General features: G+C 38.4%; 1 protein-coding gene across 6 annotated transcripts; it reads right to left on the bottom strand.

The window, feature by feature from the left end:
• Positions 1 to 1,294: 1,294 nt before the first annotated feature.
• tead3a (TEA domain family member 3 a) lies at positions 1,295 to 17,089 on the bottom strand. 6 transcript variants are annotated; one of them, XM_061056757.1, is made up of 14 exons: positions 16,953 to 17,089; positions 12,565 to 12,806; positions 7,832 to 7,896; positions 7,606 to 7,668; positions 7,432 to 7,494; positions 5,634 to 5,645; positions 5,107 to 5,217; positions 4,959 to 5,002; positions 4,802 to 4,863; positions 4,596 to 4,729; positions 4,341 to 4,511; positions 4,044 to 4,184; positions 3,795 to 3,947; positions 1,295 to 3,656 (listed from the first exon to the last, which is right to left on the bottom strand). In XM_061056757.1, the coding sequence occupies exons 2-14, from the start codon at positions 12,710 to 12,712 to the stop codon at positions 3,543 to 3,545; spliced, it is 1,281 nt and encodes a 426-aa protein (XP_060912740.1). In that variant the 5' UTR covers positions 12,713 to 12,806; positions 16,953 to 17,089; the 3' UTR covers positions 1,295 to 3,542. The 6 variants fall into 6 exon arrangements, with proteins under 6 accessions (XP_060912740.1, XP_060912742.1, XP_060912743.1 ...); XM_061056759.1 differs by lacking the exon at positions 7,606 to 7,668; XM_061056760.1 differs by lacking the exon at positions 7,432 to 7,494.
• Between the last annotated feature and the right edge of the window lie 1,898 nt (positions 17,090 to 18,987).

Here is an 18,987-nt window from a genome sequence, read left to right on the forward strand (position 1 = left end):
ATGTAAATTACCTGTGAACACTCAACACTTTGAGTTGTCAGTGCTGAAAAAACACCTCAAAGTTTCAAGCAGAAGGCACAGAGAGCGAACACTGTAACCAACATATTAGAACTTACAGAAAGTATGTGAAGTCACACATCAGGAAAAGCACTCTTATCGCTTACATCTTGCTGTGTGTGCCTTGGATGGTTGCCAAAATATCTCCCACAAACAATATATCTCATAAAAGATGAGTTTGAAGTTTCATTAGCACAATGTATGGTTACTGTATTGGAGGAACATGATTGAATATTAAAGTAGTGGAAGGACAAACACTTAATGTAATCTGGATTGACAAGGACAAGCCCTGTTGATAAATGTAAACCTTTGCCAGAGAAGCTACACAGTATAGTATATATAGGGTATACAGAGCGTATACCGTAGTAGAGGTTGACACAAACATGCTTAAACCTAAAACAGAATTTTTATGTCAATGTACCGCCTATACCAGTGACTTCTTCCAAACTCTAATCAGATGTCAACTGATCTGTGTAATTTGATAGTGAGAGATTTTACAACTACACAGCATGGTATGTAGTAATGTAACTATATGGTATGTGTGTGTGTGTGACTAAGAAAGGAGCATACTGATTGGACGCCTGTATTATGTATGAAAAGAAGGGCAGAGCTTAAACATGACGGCGCTTTTGATGTCACTCACCTCTCAGAACTCAGATACACTTTAACTGTAAAACTGAGGTGACAGCACCACCTAGCAGGTGAAATGAGAACTGCAGACTATGAGAAATGAGGCAAGTGTTTATAACTTATATTCAACATAAAAAGTTAATTAAACTGACAAGTGGATGTAACACTATGGAAAAGTTGACCCACTGGAGTGTTAATTCTGAGAGTAAACAGGCACTTAAATGGAAAATTAAGTAATTTATTTTTGCAAGGTAGGACATGGCAACATGTCAGCTGTTGAAATCCTATCAGGACTAGGGTTTTATATTAATAGTGGTGCTATAGTGACAATTAAAAGATATATTTTTACTAACAAATTGGGCAAGTGTTGCTTCTTCTACATAGGACCTGTTAAAAAAGCTCAACTAGATCAAAAATATAATTAATCCTGGACAGTCTTCGTACAATACTCATCATGAACTATTTTTTACCTGACAACCTTAAACTCAAGTCTGTCAATTTTGGTCTGGGAAAATGTGGTGGTAATAAGTTGTTGTTTTTTTTAGACGGTGATCTCCTCTTTGTGGAGCTGTCAAAGTGTTACTATGAAAAGTCTAAAGGCGCCGTGTTTCTGCAAACACCATGTGATTTTATTGGTACAGCATAAAGGCACAGATTTAATCCACTGAGTATACTTGACCAAAGGAGTGATGAGACACCGCCATCCAGGATACAAAGACAAAAAAAAAAGAATACAAATCTTGTCAGACCACACAGTGAATATTATTTAAATTCTACCAGCTGGTGCTTGGTTTACATCAATCATTGTCACCTTCTACGTGGTTTAACATAATCCTGCCAGAAGAAGGTGTAATAGTCGAATAAAAATTTCTATAAAAAAACGACACACTGGCAGACATGTGTATCAGTATGCACAATCATTACAAAGAACAATAGAGAGAAAAAAAAAGAGTAAGCTGGATAATTTGCTAGTGTTATCAGGCGAAAATGTCCCCCAGTGCACTGTGGGCGACCGTAGTGTAATCCGTACCATACATTATTTAGCATACTAAAATGATAAAAACAGAAACACTATCATGTGTGACATTTAGAGTAACACTTCTAGCTGTGGTGAAAATACAAAATAATTGTCAATCTTTACAAAAAAAATGAATCCATTTAACTTGTTTTGGCTTATAAACAGTACCATCACAAGTGTAGTGTACACATCCTATACATCAGTGCTCCAAAGGTTAAGGCTTTATGAGCCAAAGCACATTCTTATCCCAGCTCACGTGGAGGTAGAAATACTGCAGCAAGCCCACACAGTAATAACAGTATTGTGTTGATGAACAGTAAAGATCATTCTTTCATTCAATATGCTGCTGAGACCCAAGTGTAAACTGAATCAGGTTGTGGACCATTTTTGTTTCTAAATACAAGTGAGCCGAATTAATAAACACCTCCTTGAGATTTGGATCTTTCCCTCCACGCTCTGTACCACTGAAACCCTTTAAAAACAGCAACTGCACCCAAATAATGGATCTTTTTTTTTTTTTTTTAACACTCTGACGTAGTGTATTAAACATAAATACGGCTTTAACGTCTTTACATGTAGTGCATTACATTCCCTAATAGAGGCACACTCGTATGTTCTGTCATGTGATCACAAGGAGCTGAGATTAGAGCAGCTGGACATCGTGATAGCACAGTAAGCAGTGAAAGAGGATACGCCATTATTGGCTCATTCAATTCATAGCTAACAGAGATGCTACAAAGTGTAAAAGAGAGAGTTACATTAACACTGATTGATTTGTTTGCCAACCTATCTTCAAACTCGTCTCACATTAGTCACACCTATGACTTAAATGCATATGCTTGTAAAAACATAACTTTTCTTGTTTTTTTGTAAACAGCTGCATTTCCATTATAAAAGATGGAAGTAGACAGATTCACTTGAGTACATTAAATTTAGCCATTTTGCTGGTTACTACTTTAGACTTGTGTCAGTGAACTTAATTTGAGCTCCATCACACACTGTTGCTACGCCACACATCTGGAGTACCATTACGGACTTCAACATTAAATTGAGATCCTCTGGTAGAGGTCTTTGTCTGTTCAAAGTGTCAGACTGAAAACTACAGCAGACCAAGCATTTGTTGTCCGAGTCTTTAAGACTCTTAAGACAATCTGTCAAAGAAAATCCAATCAACTGAGTCAGCAATTTCTTAAGTCCCTTTCTAAAACATACTTCTATTGGAGATATCACCTAACTTTATCAACACCTATCGACAAGCTGTGTGCAGTTCTAGGTTTAAAAAATATAATCACGTGCGGTTAGTCCAATAGACAGATTAACAGCATTATTACACCTGTTAGTGCTGTTTATACGTCTTAACCTGTAGAATATGTCCAAGAAATAAACATACTCAAAAGTGCCTCTGTTTCAGGTTTCTTTCCTAACCAAATATACAATACAATTTGTATGAAACAGGTCACACCCTGTGATTATTTAAGGTAATAATGGCAAATTTAATGTAAAGTGAACAGGCTTGAAGCTCTTGCTCCCCAGCAGTGTTGCAGCTGACATGTTGCCCCTGTGGACACTGAGACTGTGCGCAGCAGCAATAATACTGCTTCATGATCAAAATCTATGTAGATAGGTTTAAAATGTTTAAGTCATGGGGCGGTTCAAAATAGTGATGGAAAGGCATACACTTCCAATAAGGTGTGACTACAGTGTGACTGTTGGTCTGTGAAAACAAATATGTGTTTATAGTAGAAACGTAAGGATTCTGTGTGTTTGAGCTTAAAATAGTGTTCATGCTGTAAAAAAAGAAGTTTTTGGAGAGTCTCTGCATGCACGTCAAGTGCTGCTAGTCGTTAACTAGTCGGTACACGTGGTACTGTGCTCCGTGTTCACTAGTGGACACTTCAAAGACAAAGGCGATGCACAGTAGAGTCTCCTGAGTTTCTCTGTTAGACACCACCTAGCAAGAGGAGAGAGAAGACGTCAACATTTGGAAATAAGGTTTCAAAAATCAAATCATACAAAATGACAACAGTCAAGAAACAGAACAGTGGGAAATGATAAAAGTGCATGGGAGTGCACACAGAGGCACACATACCTGTAGGATGGTGAAATTCTCCAGTACACTGTTCATCATGTAATTCTCAGGCAGGTGTTTGAGTTTGTGGATGAAGTTGATCATATATTCACACATGGGGGAGCGATGGATGCGGAACATATACTTTCCTCCTTCCAAATGTGCATATTCAGTCTGAAAAGGGGTTAACCAAACATTAACATCAAAATTTAGCCATATATACAAAATACAGAGGTGAAACCTTTTAAGCACCTAAAAAATGATTCTTACCTCAACCTTCTCTACCACCTGTTTGCCAAAGGAGCAGACCTTTGTTGAGACACTTATGGTGATGTTTTCACTTCCACTGTACTGGCTGCTCACTCCGTAGAACACGCCAGAACCTTCCTCAATGTCACTACTCAGGTCCGCCTAAAACACAAGACACAATGGTTGACGATGAGAAAGTGTGTGTTGAAAGAATTAAAGGAAAATAATGAGGTAACCACTAGCCAGTACCAAAGACAGATAAACTCCACATGTTACAAAAATTCCCAAACAATAAGAACACTGGTAATGTTTACTGACCCAGAACTTAACGAGGAAGAAAGCGTTGTGTGGCCCTTTCTCATACAGCTCCTTCAGGCCTCCTTTTTTCTCAGAGAACTTGTCATAAATCTGTCTCACATCTATGGACTCCAACACAGGGTCATTGTAGCCTGGATTCGATGGGCCGATGTGTACAAAAAGGTGTTTATACTGTAAGAAGGAAGGAAAAGTGATGAAAATTTGACAACATAAAATGTTGTTTCACATGCTGTTGAGATGTCTAGATTTCTTTACCGTTTCCCGGTCTCTCTGTCTCTCCATAAAAGCTGAGAACTCCAGTAGCCGGAGTTTTGCAGAGGCAATGGTTCTGTCTTGCCATACAGGCGCCGCTATTGCTGCAGGGCGTGGGGGAGGCAGGGCCTCGTAACCTGCCAAACATTTAGAACATAATTAATGACGCATAACCAATAAAAGATACTCAAAATGGTGTTCATACATACTGATAGGGGCAGGGACAGGGGCTGGTATTGTAGTGAAAGGCGGCTGTGCGAAGGGCTTGATGCTGTAAATAGGAAGAGTAGGAACCAATAATCAGCAACTTTACCAGTTGAAGCATACGACTTAAATTTAAACAAACATATAACCATTGATACTTACTCCTGAGAATGTCCAGGCTGTCCTGGCAAAGGGCCGGGCCAAAACTAGGAAAAAGGAAAGAAGGGAAGCAGTTCAGATTGTCATACTCAGACATCGCCACACAGGGGAGAAAAGAACAGATGTGTGGGTGTTTTTGTGTGTGTCTCACTCTAACTGGTGGAGGAAACGGAGTCTGGGCTTTCATCACACTAGCAGACACAATCTGAGCAGATGAGAGGTTGGCTACTGTCTGCAGAGCCTTGTCTTTGGATACTTGGTCCTGATAAGACAGAGAAATTCACCATGAAAATGCTCTATCTTAAAACAAAGAAAAATATAGTAAAATCTAGGTTAATATTCAAGAGTCAGCCAACCTCCAAGGCCAGTTTAGACAGCAAGCCAGCCAACATATTATACAGTATTTCAGCATGATGCAGTGACTATGAGGGAAGACAGCATAGAGGGCAAAGCAGATAAAGGGGGATGCCAAAGCAGGAGGCACACCAAGCTAGCAGGCTAACAGAGCTAACAGGAGCCATCACCAGTATTCAACTAAAGCCACTATAAAAAAAGAGTAATGAGCAGGATTGTTCAAGTCTGGCAGTGGAACTGCATTGTGGAATAGCAGTAATGTGATGCCAACCACAAAGCACAAAGCCTGAAGCAGAAAACTGTAGTTGATTAACCAAAACTTACCAAGTTCATGGCCTATGGTAGAGAAGACACATTATTAATTACCTTCAATACATTCAAAATGAAAGCAGGTCAATGATTTACTGTTAGGGTAATGAGGGAAAACACTTGGCTTACTCTGACTACATCCTGAAACAACAATGACAGCAACATTCACTTAACCTGTACTGATGTTTATCCAGAATATATACTGGCCTGGAAATATGACAAATCTGCACTGTCTAAATGTGGTGTCAAGACAACCTCTGTCTTTGACATACAATTATATCAGAAGGAAACTTTATTACAAGGCATGTTAAAACCACATGAAAACACCTTAAACAGAAAAGATTTAAAGGACTGAGGGAAGTGTCTTAGAGCAAGAACGTTGAAAAACAGAAATGATTTAAAAGAGAAAACCTGAAATTTTCCATATGTTCATGGAGGGGTGCATTCAATGATCCTGTTATATGTGTGTGTATGCATGCATTCATATCAATTACTATAGCCACATAGCACATGCTTAGGTCAACAAAGATTACAGTATGCACCTATCTGTCAAACGCCACATGCCTCTTGAACCTCTTGTAAATGTAAACAATGAATGCTCATGCATGCCAAAGTTAGTAACAGAGATCCCCAAGACCAATCCTTTCCACCTCACGTACAGGTGTACGCCCGCAGTCTCGATGTTAAGCAGATGACTCACAGTGGTACTTATCAATGATATGAAATCAATCAGTTACAAATATGCCCTAGTGACCTAAAGTCCTGGATGACCCGCATTCTTCTGCTGCTTAGGTCAGATAAACTGAACTTCTTGTTTTTTCCTCTTAACAATTAATTAAGACAATATCTTCTGATGAAGGAATGCTAAGTAGCATAACCATGCTTATGAAACACTGTGAGTAAACTAGGAGAGGTTATCTTTGATCAGTACATGTCCATCCACTCCTATGTAAAACAGATATCGCAACTATCGTGTTTCCAGCTACATTACGTTGTTAAAATCATGCTAATACTCTGACAAAGATTAACGAGCTTTTCAGCTTTTTTTTAAAAATTGTTTGTTTGACTGAATATTTTTTTCTTTCGGCTGCCCCTACAGGTTTCTAACTCATGGCTAAAATGCTGCAGTTAAAAATAAATCAAGATTGATTCTCTTCTATGAAGCCCAGCATTGACAGGAACCATCACATATTAAAGAGCGTATATTGACTTTTTACCCCTCTAGAACAATCAGCACTCAGGCTTGATTGGAGTAAGTCTCCAAAAATAGTATAGTAGTTTTCAGGCATCACTTTCATTAAGCCATCTACTATTTTAAAAAAAGTAACAAACTTCATTGTTCCATCATATTTAAAGATGAGATCAGAACCCGTTTCTATCACTGATGTATCTTGTTGCTTTCTGTCTTTTCATCTATCCCTCCCACTCTCTGAGCAGTCAAGGCAGATGCTGATCCACTTATCAATGTGGTTCTGTTCTAGGTTCCAGACTGCCATTACCTAGAGTTATAGTGGAATTTTTCTGTTTAATGTTTGTTAAGAGTATGATACAGACCTGCTCTATGTGTGAAGTGTTGGGAGGTGACTTTGTTGTTATTTTGTACCGTACAATCAAACATTTATTGAATGATTAATACTAGGTCAACATTACTGCCAGCCACTGTCATGCATTATATATATATATTATTATATCTACAAAGACCTTATAAAAGCATCACATTCATCACATCTGGTGTTTGAACTGACAAGCATACTTGGGCCACATGCAGAGTGAAGCAGCTAGCATTGTAAAGCAAGTACATCAGCACATGTACCTTGAGCTTAGACTGAATGTCACGTGACTTTCTCTTGGCCAAAACTTGCAGGTGACTAGAGACCTGACGAAAGACAGGATGAAGGAAAGAGGATGGGAGGAAAAAGGGATAGGAAAGGAAAAGAAGAGGGGATGTGACTAGAGAGAAGGGAGTGATAACGGAGTGGGCACCCACCTTGATGCTTGTCTGGTATTCTCGTACCCTCTTACGTGCCAGAACCTGAATGTGACTAGACACCTATTGGGCCAAAGTCATCCCATGAAAAAAAAACATACATTCACAGAACCATTTTGTTATTTTGAATGACCATAGTCCATTATTCATCAATCTAACAAAGTAAATGTAAGTGAGCAAATCCTTTTTACTTAAAAATCATGTAGACGTCATAGTTTATACATACCTGTTTCCGTGTGCGCGTCTTCCCTGTTCTTAGCTTGATGTAGCGTGCTATCAGCTCATTCCGACCTAAAATTGAGAAAGTCAAAGATTAAGAGCAGCACAGTGAAGTGACTTAGATTTATTGACAATGTGGGTTGTTGCAAATTCTGTGACAATAACAGGTATGTAAACTAGTTTTCTCATGCTCTTTCATTTGAAAAGGAGTGGCTGTGGGGAAAAAACCTTTTGAGCAAAATAATCAATATGGTTATTATTATTATTTAACATTTAGATTCAGTCCCAGTGATTGATTGTGCATGCACTCGACCAAAAATGCATACGGAGTTGCAGCTTTTCATAGTCCTTTTATAGTTAATAACAGGGCAATTTTTTTTTTTTTTTTTAAAGCTCTACCCAGTTCTGCTTGTTTTATATGTACAGTGCTTTGGTCAAGTGAGGTTGTTTTAAATGTGTCTATAAAATGAACATTGACTTGACTTATTTATCCATGACTCCACATTCGGGGGAAGATAAGGCTGAAAGATGAAAGGTTTTCTTAAATACTTCTGAATAACAAAAAACACACTGCTTCTACTCTAACTTGACTAGCCACTAAGTTATCTTTTAAATAATAATAATGATAATATTAAATCTTTAGGCAAACAGTGATGTAATACTTCTTTGAGTGTTCAAATCTCGACCAATTGTGAGCAAATTCCTGGTGATTTTTTACCATGAACAAACTGTTAAATAGTGTTATAGTCCTCCAAATCGGTCTTGTTCTCAAGTCCACGTTTTGAAGGTCTTGGTCTCGGAATCAATACCACCACTGATAGGCTATTCTTACACGTCATTAATCTGATTAAAGGAAAACGCCCTTTTCTAAAAGAGACGAATAACTTCAATCCATTCATCATTTGATTTGTATCCCCTGGTTACGGCCACAACCTTCCCGTTGGTCTAAGTGAGTGACACGCCCCCTGCACAGAAGAGGATGAATTTTAAGTGATATTTATGGTCTTGGTCTTGTCTCAGTCTCCCCCTGGCCTGGTCCTGACTCGGTCTCGGGGCACTCTGGTCTTGACTACATCACTACTGTTAACAAGAAAACTGTCAAATACCATGATGACAGCCAGTTCTTTAGAAAAAACAAACTAACAATGATACTTGAAGTTGAATGAATAAATGTCAGACTGCCCTGCCTTGGTGTTTGAGTGTGGTTCTGTAGTCGTGAATGTAGTGCTGCTCAATATTAAACCTGAATAGGCTGATTTGATTACATGATATTCAGTAGCCTCAGTACTGGACACAAAATGCTTGAGACACCATTCATCAGATTATATGATTAGTTCAGACAGATATCAGTAAAGGACGCACATCAGATTTAGGCAAATAGTTAAATCTGTGAAAGACACTGGTAATCTCATTATTTCAAAAATGAATACGACTGAAGCCTGCATTGATTCTGAAAGCTGATGCTTGAAAGTGACGACATGTGACAGATCTGTTATATGAATACCTGTGTGTGGAGGTAGGTTTTTAATGTTGAGAAGAAGGGTTTTATTTAAAAAAAATCTTACCTGAGTGCTGTACATGTTGCAGTTAAGATCAAACACTGCATGGTTGAATTAAAAATGGACTTAATTTAAATGATGCTGATATACATGTTCTCTAATAATATAAAGTGCTCAATTAAGAAACATAAAACTACATTTGATTTTTCACAGAACACATCAGCACTCAAATGCACTGAAGAATGATCTTGAGTGTTCTAAGATTTTGTTCTTAAATCGGGTACACACTACAAGATAATCGGGATGATATTGGTCCTGATTCCCCCCTTCAGACTAAAGTCAGTAAAGGTCAGTTACATGATTGTTCTAGAGATTATTGTGCCAGATTTTCCTGTGGTGTGAGGTGTCTTAAGACTGATTTTACCCTCCCTGATCTGCTCGGAAGATTATCCTGTTGTATAGGGGAGAACACTGAGGATGGCCGAGCAAGCACTCTGTTGACTGTCACGTGGAATGGAACAATATAGCCAATCAGGAAGCAAGCTGTCTGAAGCAGGAAGCACAACAAACACAGCCATGGCAATGACAGAAAACGTAAAGCATATAGTTCGGTGTAAGTCAGAAATGGTGGACCAACTTCTTGGATATGTGGCAACAACACAAGTGTTTAAACAACGTGTCCTGTAGAACAAACCACAATCAAACTAACAAGGAAAGGAGTTGGACCCAAATTGTTGCTGCAATGGATGTACAAGGTAGCTAACAGGTTGCTACATTTAGCTTGACCATCATAACATAACACCATCAATTCTTGCAGCTCGACATCTGCCGTGTTTGTTTTACTCTAAGGTCATGTTTGACCTGCGAGATTACAAGTTTTGAGAGTCGAGACTGTTGGTGAATGAATCTGTTAGTGTGTGGTGTGTTGAGTTGGCCATCTCGTTGCACACGCAACACACTACTAGGACAAAACTGTGAGACCCCACACATGATCTACTGCATCCCTGTACGAGAAATTACATTATGGACAAGCTTTCACTTTATTTTACAGTGACTGTATGATATTATCATTAAGAGAAGTGTTTCTTTAGTCAGATCGGACATTGATTGATGGTAGATCACCAAAGTGATCTTTAGTTAATAGACTTATAAAGTGTGGTCACTACAGACTGCTTGCTCAGCACTATTTTTCTGAACCCCCCCAGCTCCAAACCAGTTTGTTTGTAAATGTTACAAGTGATGATTTATAAACATGTGCTAACATCATCATCACCATCTTTGTTTCTGGGAAGTGGTGTGATGCGGCAGGGGCTTAGGTCACATCAGGCTGAGTCACATTGGCTCCTTGGATTTACCAGAAAACAGAATTCCCCAAAATCAGCAGAAGGGGCTGAGTCAGACCCAGCAGTCTTCTCCAATTCCCTAAACAGGACACATGTGCTTTCCTGCAGTCTAATGCTACTCCACCAACAGCCAAATCAACCCATGTCCCATTAGCTGTGCTGCGTCGTATACTCTATAACAAGAGAACAAAAGGCGCACCCCCCCATTATAATATAATTTTGAATAATGCTGAAAAGAGAGAGACAGAGTTGGACTTCATACGGGGCGGCAGTGTCAAAGAAATAAAGATTAATAAACAGATATAGCAAGAAATTCCCACCAGATGATAGTATCACTATATTAACCCAGGCCATCTATTAATTAAAATGATAAAAGGATAGTTTTTGTTAAGACTGTTCCATAAAATTCTCATGTAATTTTCTTCATTTAAGGTGCCTTATTTGCAAGCAATATGAAATGTTGATGGAATTTAGATCCCCCTACGTATTTGTGTAATGGAAAAATAATTGATTCAAAAATGCAAACAAATGCTAATTTCTTCACATGTAGAATCAAAAATAACTAATATTAAAAAAACAACAACTCTATAGCAGTCTAAACAGATTAGTACATATTACTTGCCCTTCCCTCAAATGTCATTAAAACAAGTAGCCTGTTTTTTTCTGTGTCACCTCTTGAGTGCAAGAGCAAGTGACCTGTCTGCTGATCATCCTTATTTGGGAATACTTAAGAAAGCTTGACACCATCCAGGGTGACATCATGGTAGTAGCGTATGACTGAGGTCAAAGACAGCATAGAGACTGGAGCTTCATTACTATTAACCTATTGTAGCAGAAGTAAAATACTCACATGTGGATTGTGGGATTTTACTTTGAATTTAAACACAATCTATCCGTGGTCTTAGCAGTTGTTTAATGAGAAGAATTTATACTGTTCCAACACAGTGGGTCACACCCACACAAAAGGACTAAAAGGCCTCAATGATAAAACAAACGTTCCCTTTCTGTAGCATCGGATCACATTTCCTGTATCCCCCACAACACACACTCACACATGAATGACACTGCTGCAAGCAGGAATGCCAGCTCACTCAGGAAGAAAAATGTTAGGAATGTTGGAAGCCAGCCAAAGACGTGAATACGGGGGAAAGAAATGGTCAACAAACATCAAAGCTCTGCACACAGGCTGCATCTTTTCCAGATATTAACAAAAGGAGACAAATACATGTGCAGTTAAGTCCAAGATACCAATGAGCGTAAAGTTGTTAGTGCTCAGGAAAATCAACAATGGAACAACTTCATATGCTCACCTCAACCTGACCTGAAATATCTAACTGCTCTATCCTTTGACTGCATCGGTGCTGGCTGCCCTTTGACCTCACAGCTAAAAAGCCCTCTCCCAAAATACATGCAAGCAAATCAGCTGGACACAAACTAAGAGGTCTTCACAAGACTGATCAATAACCCACCAGGCTCCGAAGTTTGCTTTGAACTGTCAGAAAGTGTCACTGTATTGCTTGTAGACAAGACTCAGGACTAACACAGGTTTAACAATTATAATTCAAAAAAGTAAACTGAAGCATTTATCCAGAATTGAAACTAAATACACCATGTTTATGTAGACACAATGTTTTGTTTACAATTGAAAGTATCTTAGCGTACTGTAGATTACCTAATGATACTGCTGGAATGATTGATATGTATAGTTATTCAAAAGAGAGCCAGACATCACAATAAAAAAAGCTTCATGCTGTAAACCTGGTTATTCCTGCAAGCTCAAGGCTTCACTTCTAAACAAGGGCTTTAGATTATCATACGAGAAATATACTAATGGAAGGAAATGGTGGATAGGATAGATGAAAATCCTCATGTTGGGACAGAAATCTTCTCTTCCTCACCGTACATCTTCCCCTCATCTGAAAGTATGATCTTCCTCCTGCCGCAGGGAGGATAGATGGCCAGAGCTTCTTGAAAGCTCTGCTCAATGTCTGGACTCCACACTCCCTCTGGGTCCCCGTCCAATCCACGGTCCGGTCCATCTCCCATCGCTTCTCCATCGCCACTATCCTCCTGCGCCCCATCAGGGCTGCCACGGCAACTCCACTCCGAAGCAATGATGACGGCTCCTGCCACAACACACCTGGAGTACACAGGACAAGACAACTTTAAGAAAATCACAACACCCTCACCTCTTGGGTAGTCTTGCTAGTCAATATGTCAGTTCTGATACATCATGCAGTGTACAACGAGAACACAGGCAGATATCCGATTAAAAAAACAGTGAACGTGCTTTAAGGACTAGAGAAGTGAACTCTGATGATCAGGATAGAGCTGTAAACATTGGTTAAACAATAGGCCCTAAAGATAGAAAGCAACACAAATCAAATTGCTAGATTTAAGTCGCATTTAAAAATTCCTTTGACTGGTTACTGCTACTTGTAGTATACAAATCATTAATCATCAAGGTAACATCTATCCAAGGCAAGGCTTGGCCTGAACTCAGTTTTTCTTCCACATTATAAAAGCATTAAAATGAAATGTGCACCACAATGTGGCGGCAGATTGGAGTATTTGTTTTTACAGCTGATTAACTTAGACGAGAAAGGTGCCACAATCAGCGGTGTTTAAGAAATAAATGCAACAACTGCTATAGAATCATACATTAAAGCAACAATCTAAAAACGCTTACCAGCAAGTGTGTAGTTGTGTGCAATAAAGAAAAGGCCAGGGCCTGACATCCATTTTTCTGGCGATTTTACACTTTGAAGGGGAAAGTAATTCAGCGCTAAACCATTTTGTTTTTTACCTTTTAAAAACGGTCTGATTTCATTTCTCCAAATTACTAGCAGAGTCTTTGTTTATATAGTCATAGTTACATTGTATAGCTAAGTCTGTGTGCAATTATCAAACATCAACAATAGAGAAAACTATTGTTAGATTTTGAAAATAGCATTAATAACTCAATCATTTGTTGCAGCCATTGGCTTTAGATGAGGGTCAGATTTTCCAGAAACAAGAAAATATTACTGAATCCTTCTACTTTCCTTAGCACGTACATGCTTATGAACGCAAGACAAATTTTGCGTGACTTTCATTTATGACACCCAACAACAGGCATGCCAAGGAAATACAAATCTGGCATATTATGAAGGAGGGACAGGATAGAGACTAACTCTGGGCCTGCTGAGGAAGGTGACAGATTTCTTAAACTCAAAATGTCTCCACACTTCACCAAGAGCGGGATCAGATTCATCTGAAGTTGTTTTCGGTTTCCTCTGGTACAGGGGGTATTTATAGCCATGGGTATTCAGGGTTAAAGACCTGACAAGAAAGATGTCAAAACATTAAGAGCTTGTAAATCTATAACTGATCAAGGTCACTTAAGAAACTACCAGCTGGTTTTGCTGTTTGGCTTACACTAGTGCATGAAAGATGGTTTCAGACAGTTGACCATCGTGAGTAATGTTGAGACCAGTTAGTAAGTCCCATATGTTACTCATCCAATAGAAACTAGTTAAATTGTTAAACTTGAGCCATATGAAGTTCCCAGAAGCCTGCAGTTTTTTCCTGAATGAGGAAATTACAAATTCTTTTGTTATTGTTGAGGATGCTCCAAGTCTCCTCAAACACAGGCACACATATGCAACATAAAAGCTGCCTGGAGTGTAATGTTTTCCAGAGTGTGGCTAACATGGCCCCAGCCACAGAAAAACCACAGAGGATCAGTGTGGTCGCACAGCTTCCCCTGCTGTGGTGGGCTTATTGGACACACTCTGCATAGGGCCTTCCCACTCTCAATCTCTGCTGAAGGGACTGTGCTGTTGCCATAGTGATCAGACAGACCCTGGTGAGATGGTTAGGAAAGAGCAAAGCCTAAAAGAACATTTTTATATTCAAACGCAGGAGATGGAGTTAGTAATATTTTGAGAAAAAGTTAATATTCTTACGAATGTCATGAACTTCAACCCTTCATGTTCTATCGTGGGTCCTGGAGAGCAACTTGGCCTTTCACTAGTTAAGAAACACACAGTTCCCACACTTACAACTTATGTTATTTGTGTTTACCATATCAGCTAAACCTATCCTGGGCCTTTTTAAAGATTTATGCCTGCGCCTTTTTTTGGTCCCTTATTTGAGAGACAAGACAGTGGATAGAGTTGGAAATCCAGGAGAGGGAGAGAGTGGAGAATGACATGCGGGAAGGTAGCCACAGGTTGGATTCAAACCAAGGCTGCCTGCTTCGTGGACTACAGCCTCTTTACATTGGCCGGCGCAAACTACCGCAACCACTCGGCCACAGGCGCCCCTGCCTTGGGAACTATTGAGCCAAACATGGGTAATGCTACTAAATACTAAATAACAGAGGTTCCAAACCTGGAGGTACACTGAAAGAGTTTTGTATTCGCTGCAGTGAGTGAATAAAGTGAACAAACCTGTTTTTACGCAACCTTACGACAACCATTATTTACAGCACTTCACCTGAGCTGCAAAAGCTAGTTAGCATTTTTGAGCCGGAACAAATTCGGGTGACACAATGTATAGAAACTAGCTGTTCCCTTGCTATGGAAGGAAGGACTGAAAGTGGAAAGGTCTGCTAAGTATCAGGGAAGATGAGCAGGCCTCTTTGGCAGTATTACGTTATTACCATAACTTCAATGTAGAAGTTGTGATTTTTTTTTGTTATTAACAACAGTGTTTGGCATGTTACTGAAAATTAGTTACTAGTTACAGTTACGATGATCTGCTGTGGCAGAATAGACAGGGTGTAGGTATTTTACCGATTACTAAAAGCAACAGACTCAACTGTTGATATGAAGCATGTTGACGACAACATACTCGTCTTTCAGGCTATAGTCCGGCTTACAGATCGTAGAGCAGGCGTTGTTTTATATCAAGCTGGCTTTTTGTATGGTGTGTATCCTAAACCATGTATGTATACTTAAAGATTATAATGTTCCATTGTATTGACCATGAGAGCCAAATAAATAAAAAAAACAATACATGTATTATTTGGGTTTTGGTTTGCACTGGTTTGAAATCAACCACATTATATTGAGGTGTGTCTAATATTTTGCCATGTTTAAAATGATGGCAGAAGATTTTAAGAACATTTCAATTGATTACAGATCAGAACAGCAGATCCACTGACGGCCTAATAATATATACATTAAATTACCTCCACCTTCATTTTACACAAAGTGTTTATCAAGACTGTCACTACAGCTAAGATTTGGGAACTCGTGTTACTTAGACCACTGTGGTCTCAGTTTTGTGATTTCCCATAGTGGTGATGCAAAGTTAGACCATTATGCACTGCAGGCAGGAGTTTCAATTTAGCTCCCAGAGGCCTTAAGGTCAGGTGTTTAGTGCAGCGAGGAGCCAGTAGAGCATTGAGCTAAATAAAGCTATGAGCTCAGCAAACACATGCACATTACAGGCTCCCTTCTGCTTCAACAGGAGCAGCACTGGCATTATAATTAACCAGGCAAGATTTCATCACAGTACTTCCCTTTGCCACATAAGATAACTACTAATTCTTCTTCTACTACTACTACTACTACTACAGAGCTTTGTGTATTTTAGAAGGGCTTTAAGTGCTTGATTCAACTTTGTATCCTTCAATGTCCCTCCATATACCAAATCGATAATTCACTCAGGGAAGTTGTGTCACAGACTAAATGCGATATCTGTCTTCTGTTCAACCAGTAAGACCAGTCTCACGCGTTGGTGACACTTTCACAATGAGAAAGAAATGAATCCCATCTGCTAGCATGAAACGTAAAGAGGGAAAACTACAATCTCGATCATCTGTTGTAAAGCAGTCTAGTCAGCTGGGAGTTAGCAATCTTTGCCATTGTCCAAAGTGGAAACAAAACTTTATGTAACTGTGCGAATGTGGGTGTTAAATCACGTTACAAAAACTTCCCAAGTGTAGGGAATGTGTTTACTTTCTTTTATTTCCGTGAGTGAACAAGACGAGCCACTGATAACACACTGTAGCTGGCATGCTAGGTTAGCTTGAGGGCTAATAATACCCCCAACAAAATCCAAACTAAGACGGAGGGACGACAACAAAAAAAAAGTAATGGTAATTACAACAGAAGACGGAGTGAATGTAAAAAGAAACCATTGTTAAATACACGAAGCCCTGAATCAGCAAGCAGCCGCGGGAAAATGCAAAAAAAATGTCAAATATCCCAAAACTTCAAGCACACACGAAGCGAAGCAGCTGCAGCAGCATAAAAGTTGCAGCACACAACAAAGAACTATCTGGGAGCGCACTCACCTTACAATGGATCTCCTGCTTGACTCCTTCAGCCACGCTCTCCCCTCGTTATACTTTGGTTTCTACGGCAGATTTACTTTTCTCAACAGTAGGTATTTACTCGACCTAAAACAATAGTGTTTGACAGAAAAAAGGCGGAATGCCAAGTATGAGAGTTTGGTATGAAATCAACGCGCGGAGGAAAACTCTACAGAGGCGTGGCGTCGGAACACGCGCACACGCAAAAGTTTGGTGGGTCCCAAAGCAAACTCCTCCCCCCCCGACATCACACTCCTTGGTAAACTGAAAACAGGGACAGGAAAAGTGGGAGTGTTAATATATATATATATTTTTTTTATATCCTTTATTAATCTCTGAGGGAATAGTATGGAAGCCCATTTCCGCCAGTTAAAAAAATAAAAATGAAAATAATAAAGTCATAATAATGAGATAAAAAGTCGAAATTATGAGATATAAAGTCATAATAATGAGATATAAAGTCATAATAATGAGATAAAAAGTCAAAATTATGAGCTATAAAGTCGAAATTACGAGATATAAAGTTATAATAATGAGATAAGTCAAAATAATGAGATAAAAAGTCAAAATAATGAGATATAAAGTCATAATAATGAGATAAAAAGTCAAAATTATGAGATATAAAGTCGAAATTATGAGATATAAAGTCGAAATTATGAGATATAAAGTTATAATAATGAGATAAGTCAAAATAATGAGATATAAAGTCGAAATTATGAGATATAAAGTCATAAAGAAATTATGAGACTTTATTATTTTCATTTTTATTTTTTTTACTGGCGGAAATGGGCTTCCATATAATAGTATATATTGATCTTGAATTCAATTGATATTGAATATTGATCTGTTAGTACGATGATAATAAGTCTTTAGGATGGATTCTGCTCCTGTATGACTTATAGTGAATGTGAAACAGGTAATTGTCACCTTCACAAAATAAGGCTACATGAACTGGTGTTGATGACTGTATAACAGTGGTAGAATAATTGTTCTGATCATTTATGTAACATAATTTAATTACGAATTCAAGCGTTGACTTCTAAACGTTATTTAGTAGGACTATCAGCAAAATGCATGCTAGTAAACACATCATTAGGCAGAATAAAAATGCCCTAATGATAGCCTTCTAGCTTGTGGTAGGCTATACTTTATGTTAAATTAATAGATATCCTCTTAATTCCTTCATTGTTAAAGTTCAGTTTTTGTTGAAATAGCACAAGTATTGTTAATGTCTTGCAAAATGCTTGACTCTGATAGGCCTATACCTCCATTTTCAAGGCAGAAATCAAGGTTCAGAATAATTTCATTTCATTTGTTTTTATTTGAACATGTTTTAAAATAAAATAAAATATACATTACAAACAAACAGTTACAATTGCAAACAGCAATCAAAGCATACTTTCTGTAGTGGCTCGATTGTTTTTCCTTAACCAGTCCATGTTCGAAAGGGTGTAGGATGAAATTAAATAACTTATCCAGTCCTATCCCTTTTATCTTTTTAGCTTAATAAATGAATCCAAGACTAAGCTTTCAAAAATAAAGTTGAATAATACAGATAACGAAGTAACAGATATAATGTATTACACACATTAATTGGTAGAGGGTACAGACCTTACAACTGATATTGATTCAATTTTCCCCATTGACTGCTCAATTTTATATTTGTTAAATATGTTATTCTTGAAAATGTGTTTAAAATGTCCTAATGTTTTACATGTTTTCATTTCATCACTGCAGCTGTTCCATAAATTAACACCCTTCATTGTAATACAGTGTAGTTTCATGTTGGTCCTTCCTGCTGGTTTTTTTTTAACATAAATATTCCTCTGAGAGAGTAATAGATGCTTGAAACCAGTTAAACTAGTACAGTTATACAGCATTGTAATCGGGGATTCCCAGGTGACAACACAGGTCTTAAAGGCTTAGACAAATAATGATGATAGGATGTTTTAACCTGCTCTAATTCAGAGCCTCTTTATAAACAAAAACAAAGCCTGTTCTCACTCAATTGTGTTTA

Source organism: Labrus mixtus, chromosome 15 (assembly GCF_963584025.1).
Source record: "Labrus mixtus chromosome 15, fLabMix1.1, whole genome shotgun sequence".
NCBI classification, from domain to species: domain Eukaryota; kingdom Metazoa; phylum Chordata; class Actinopteri; order Labriformes; family Labridae; genus Labrus; species Labrus mixtus.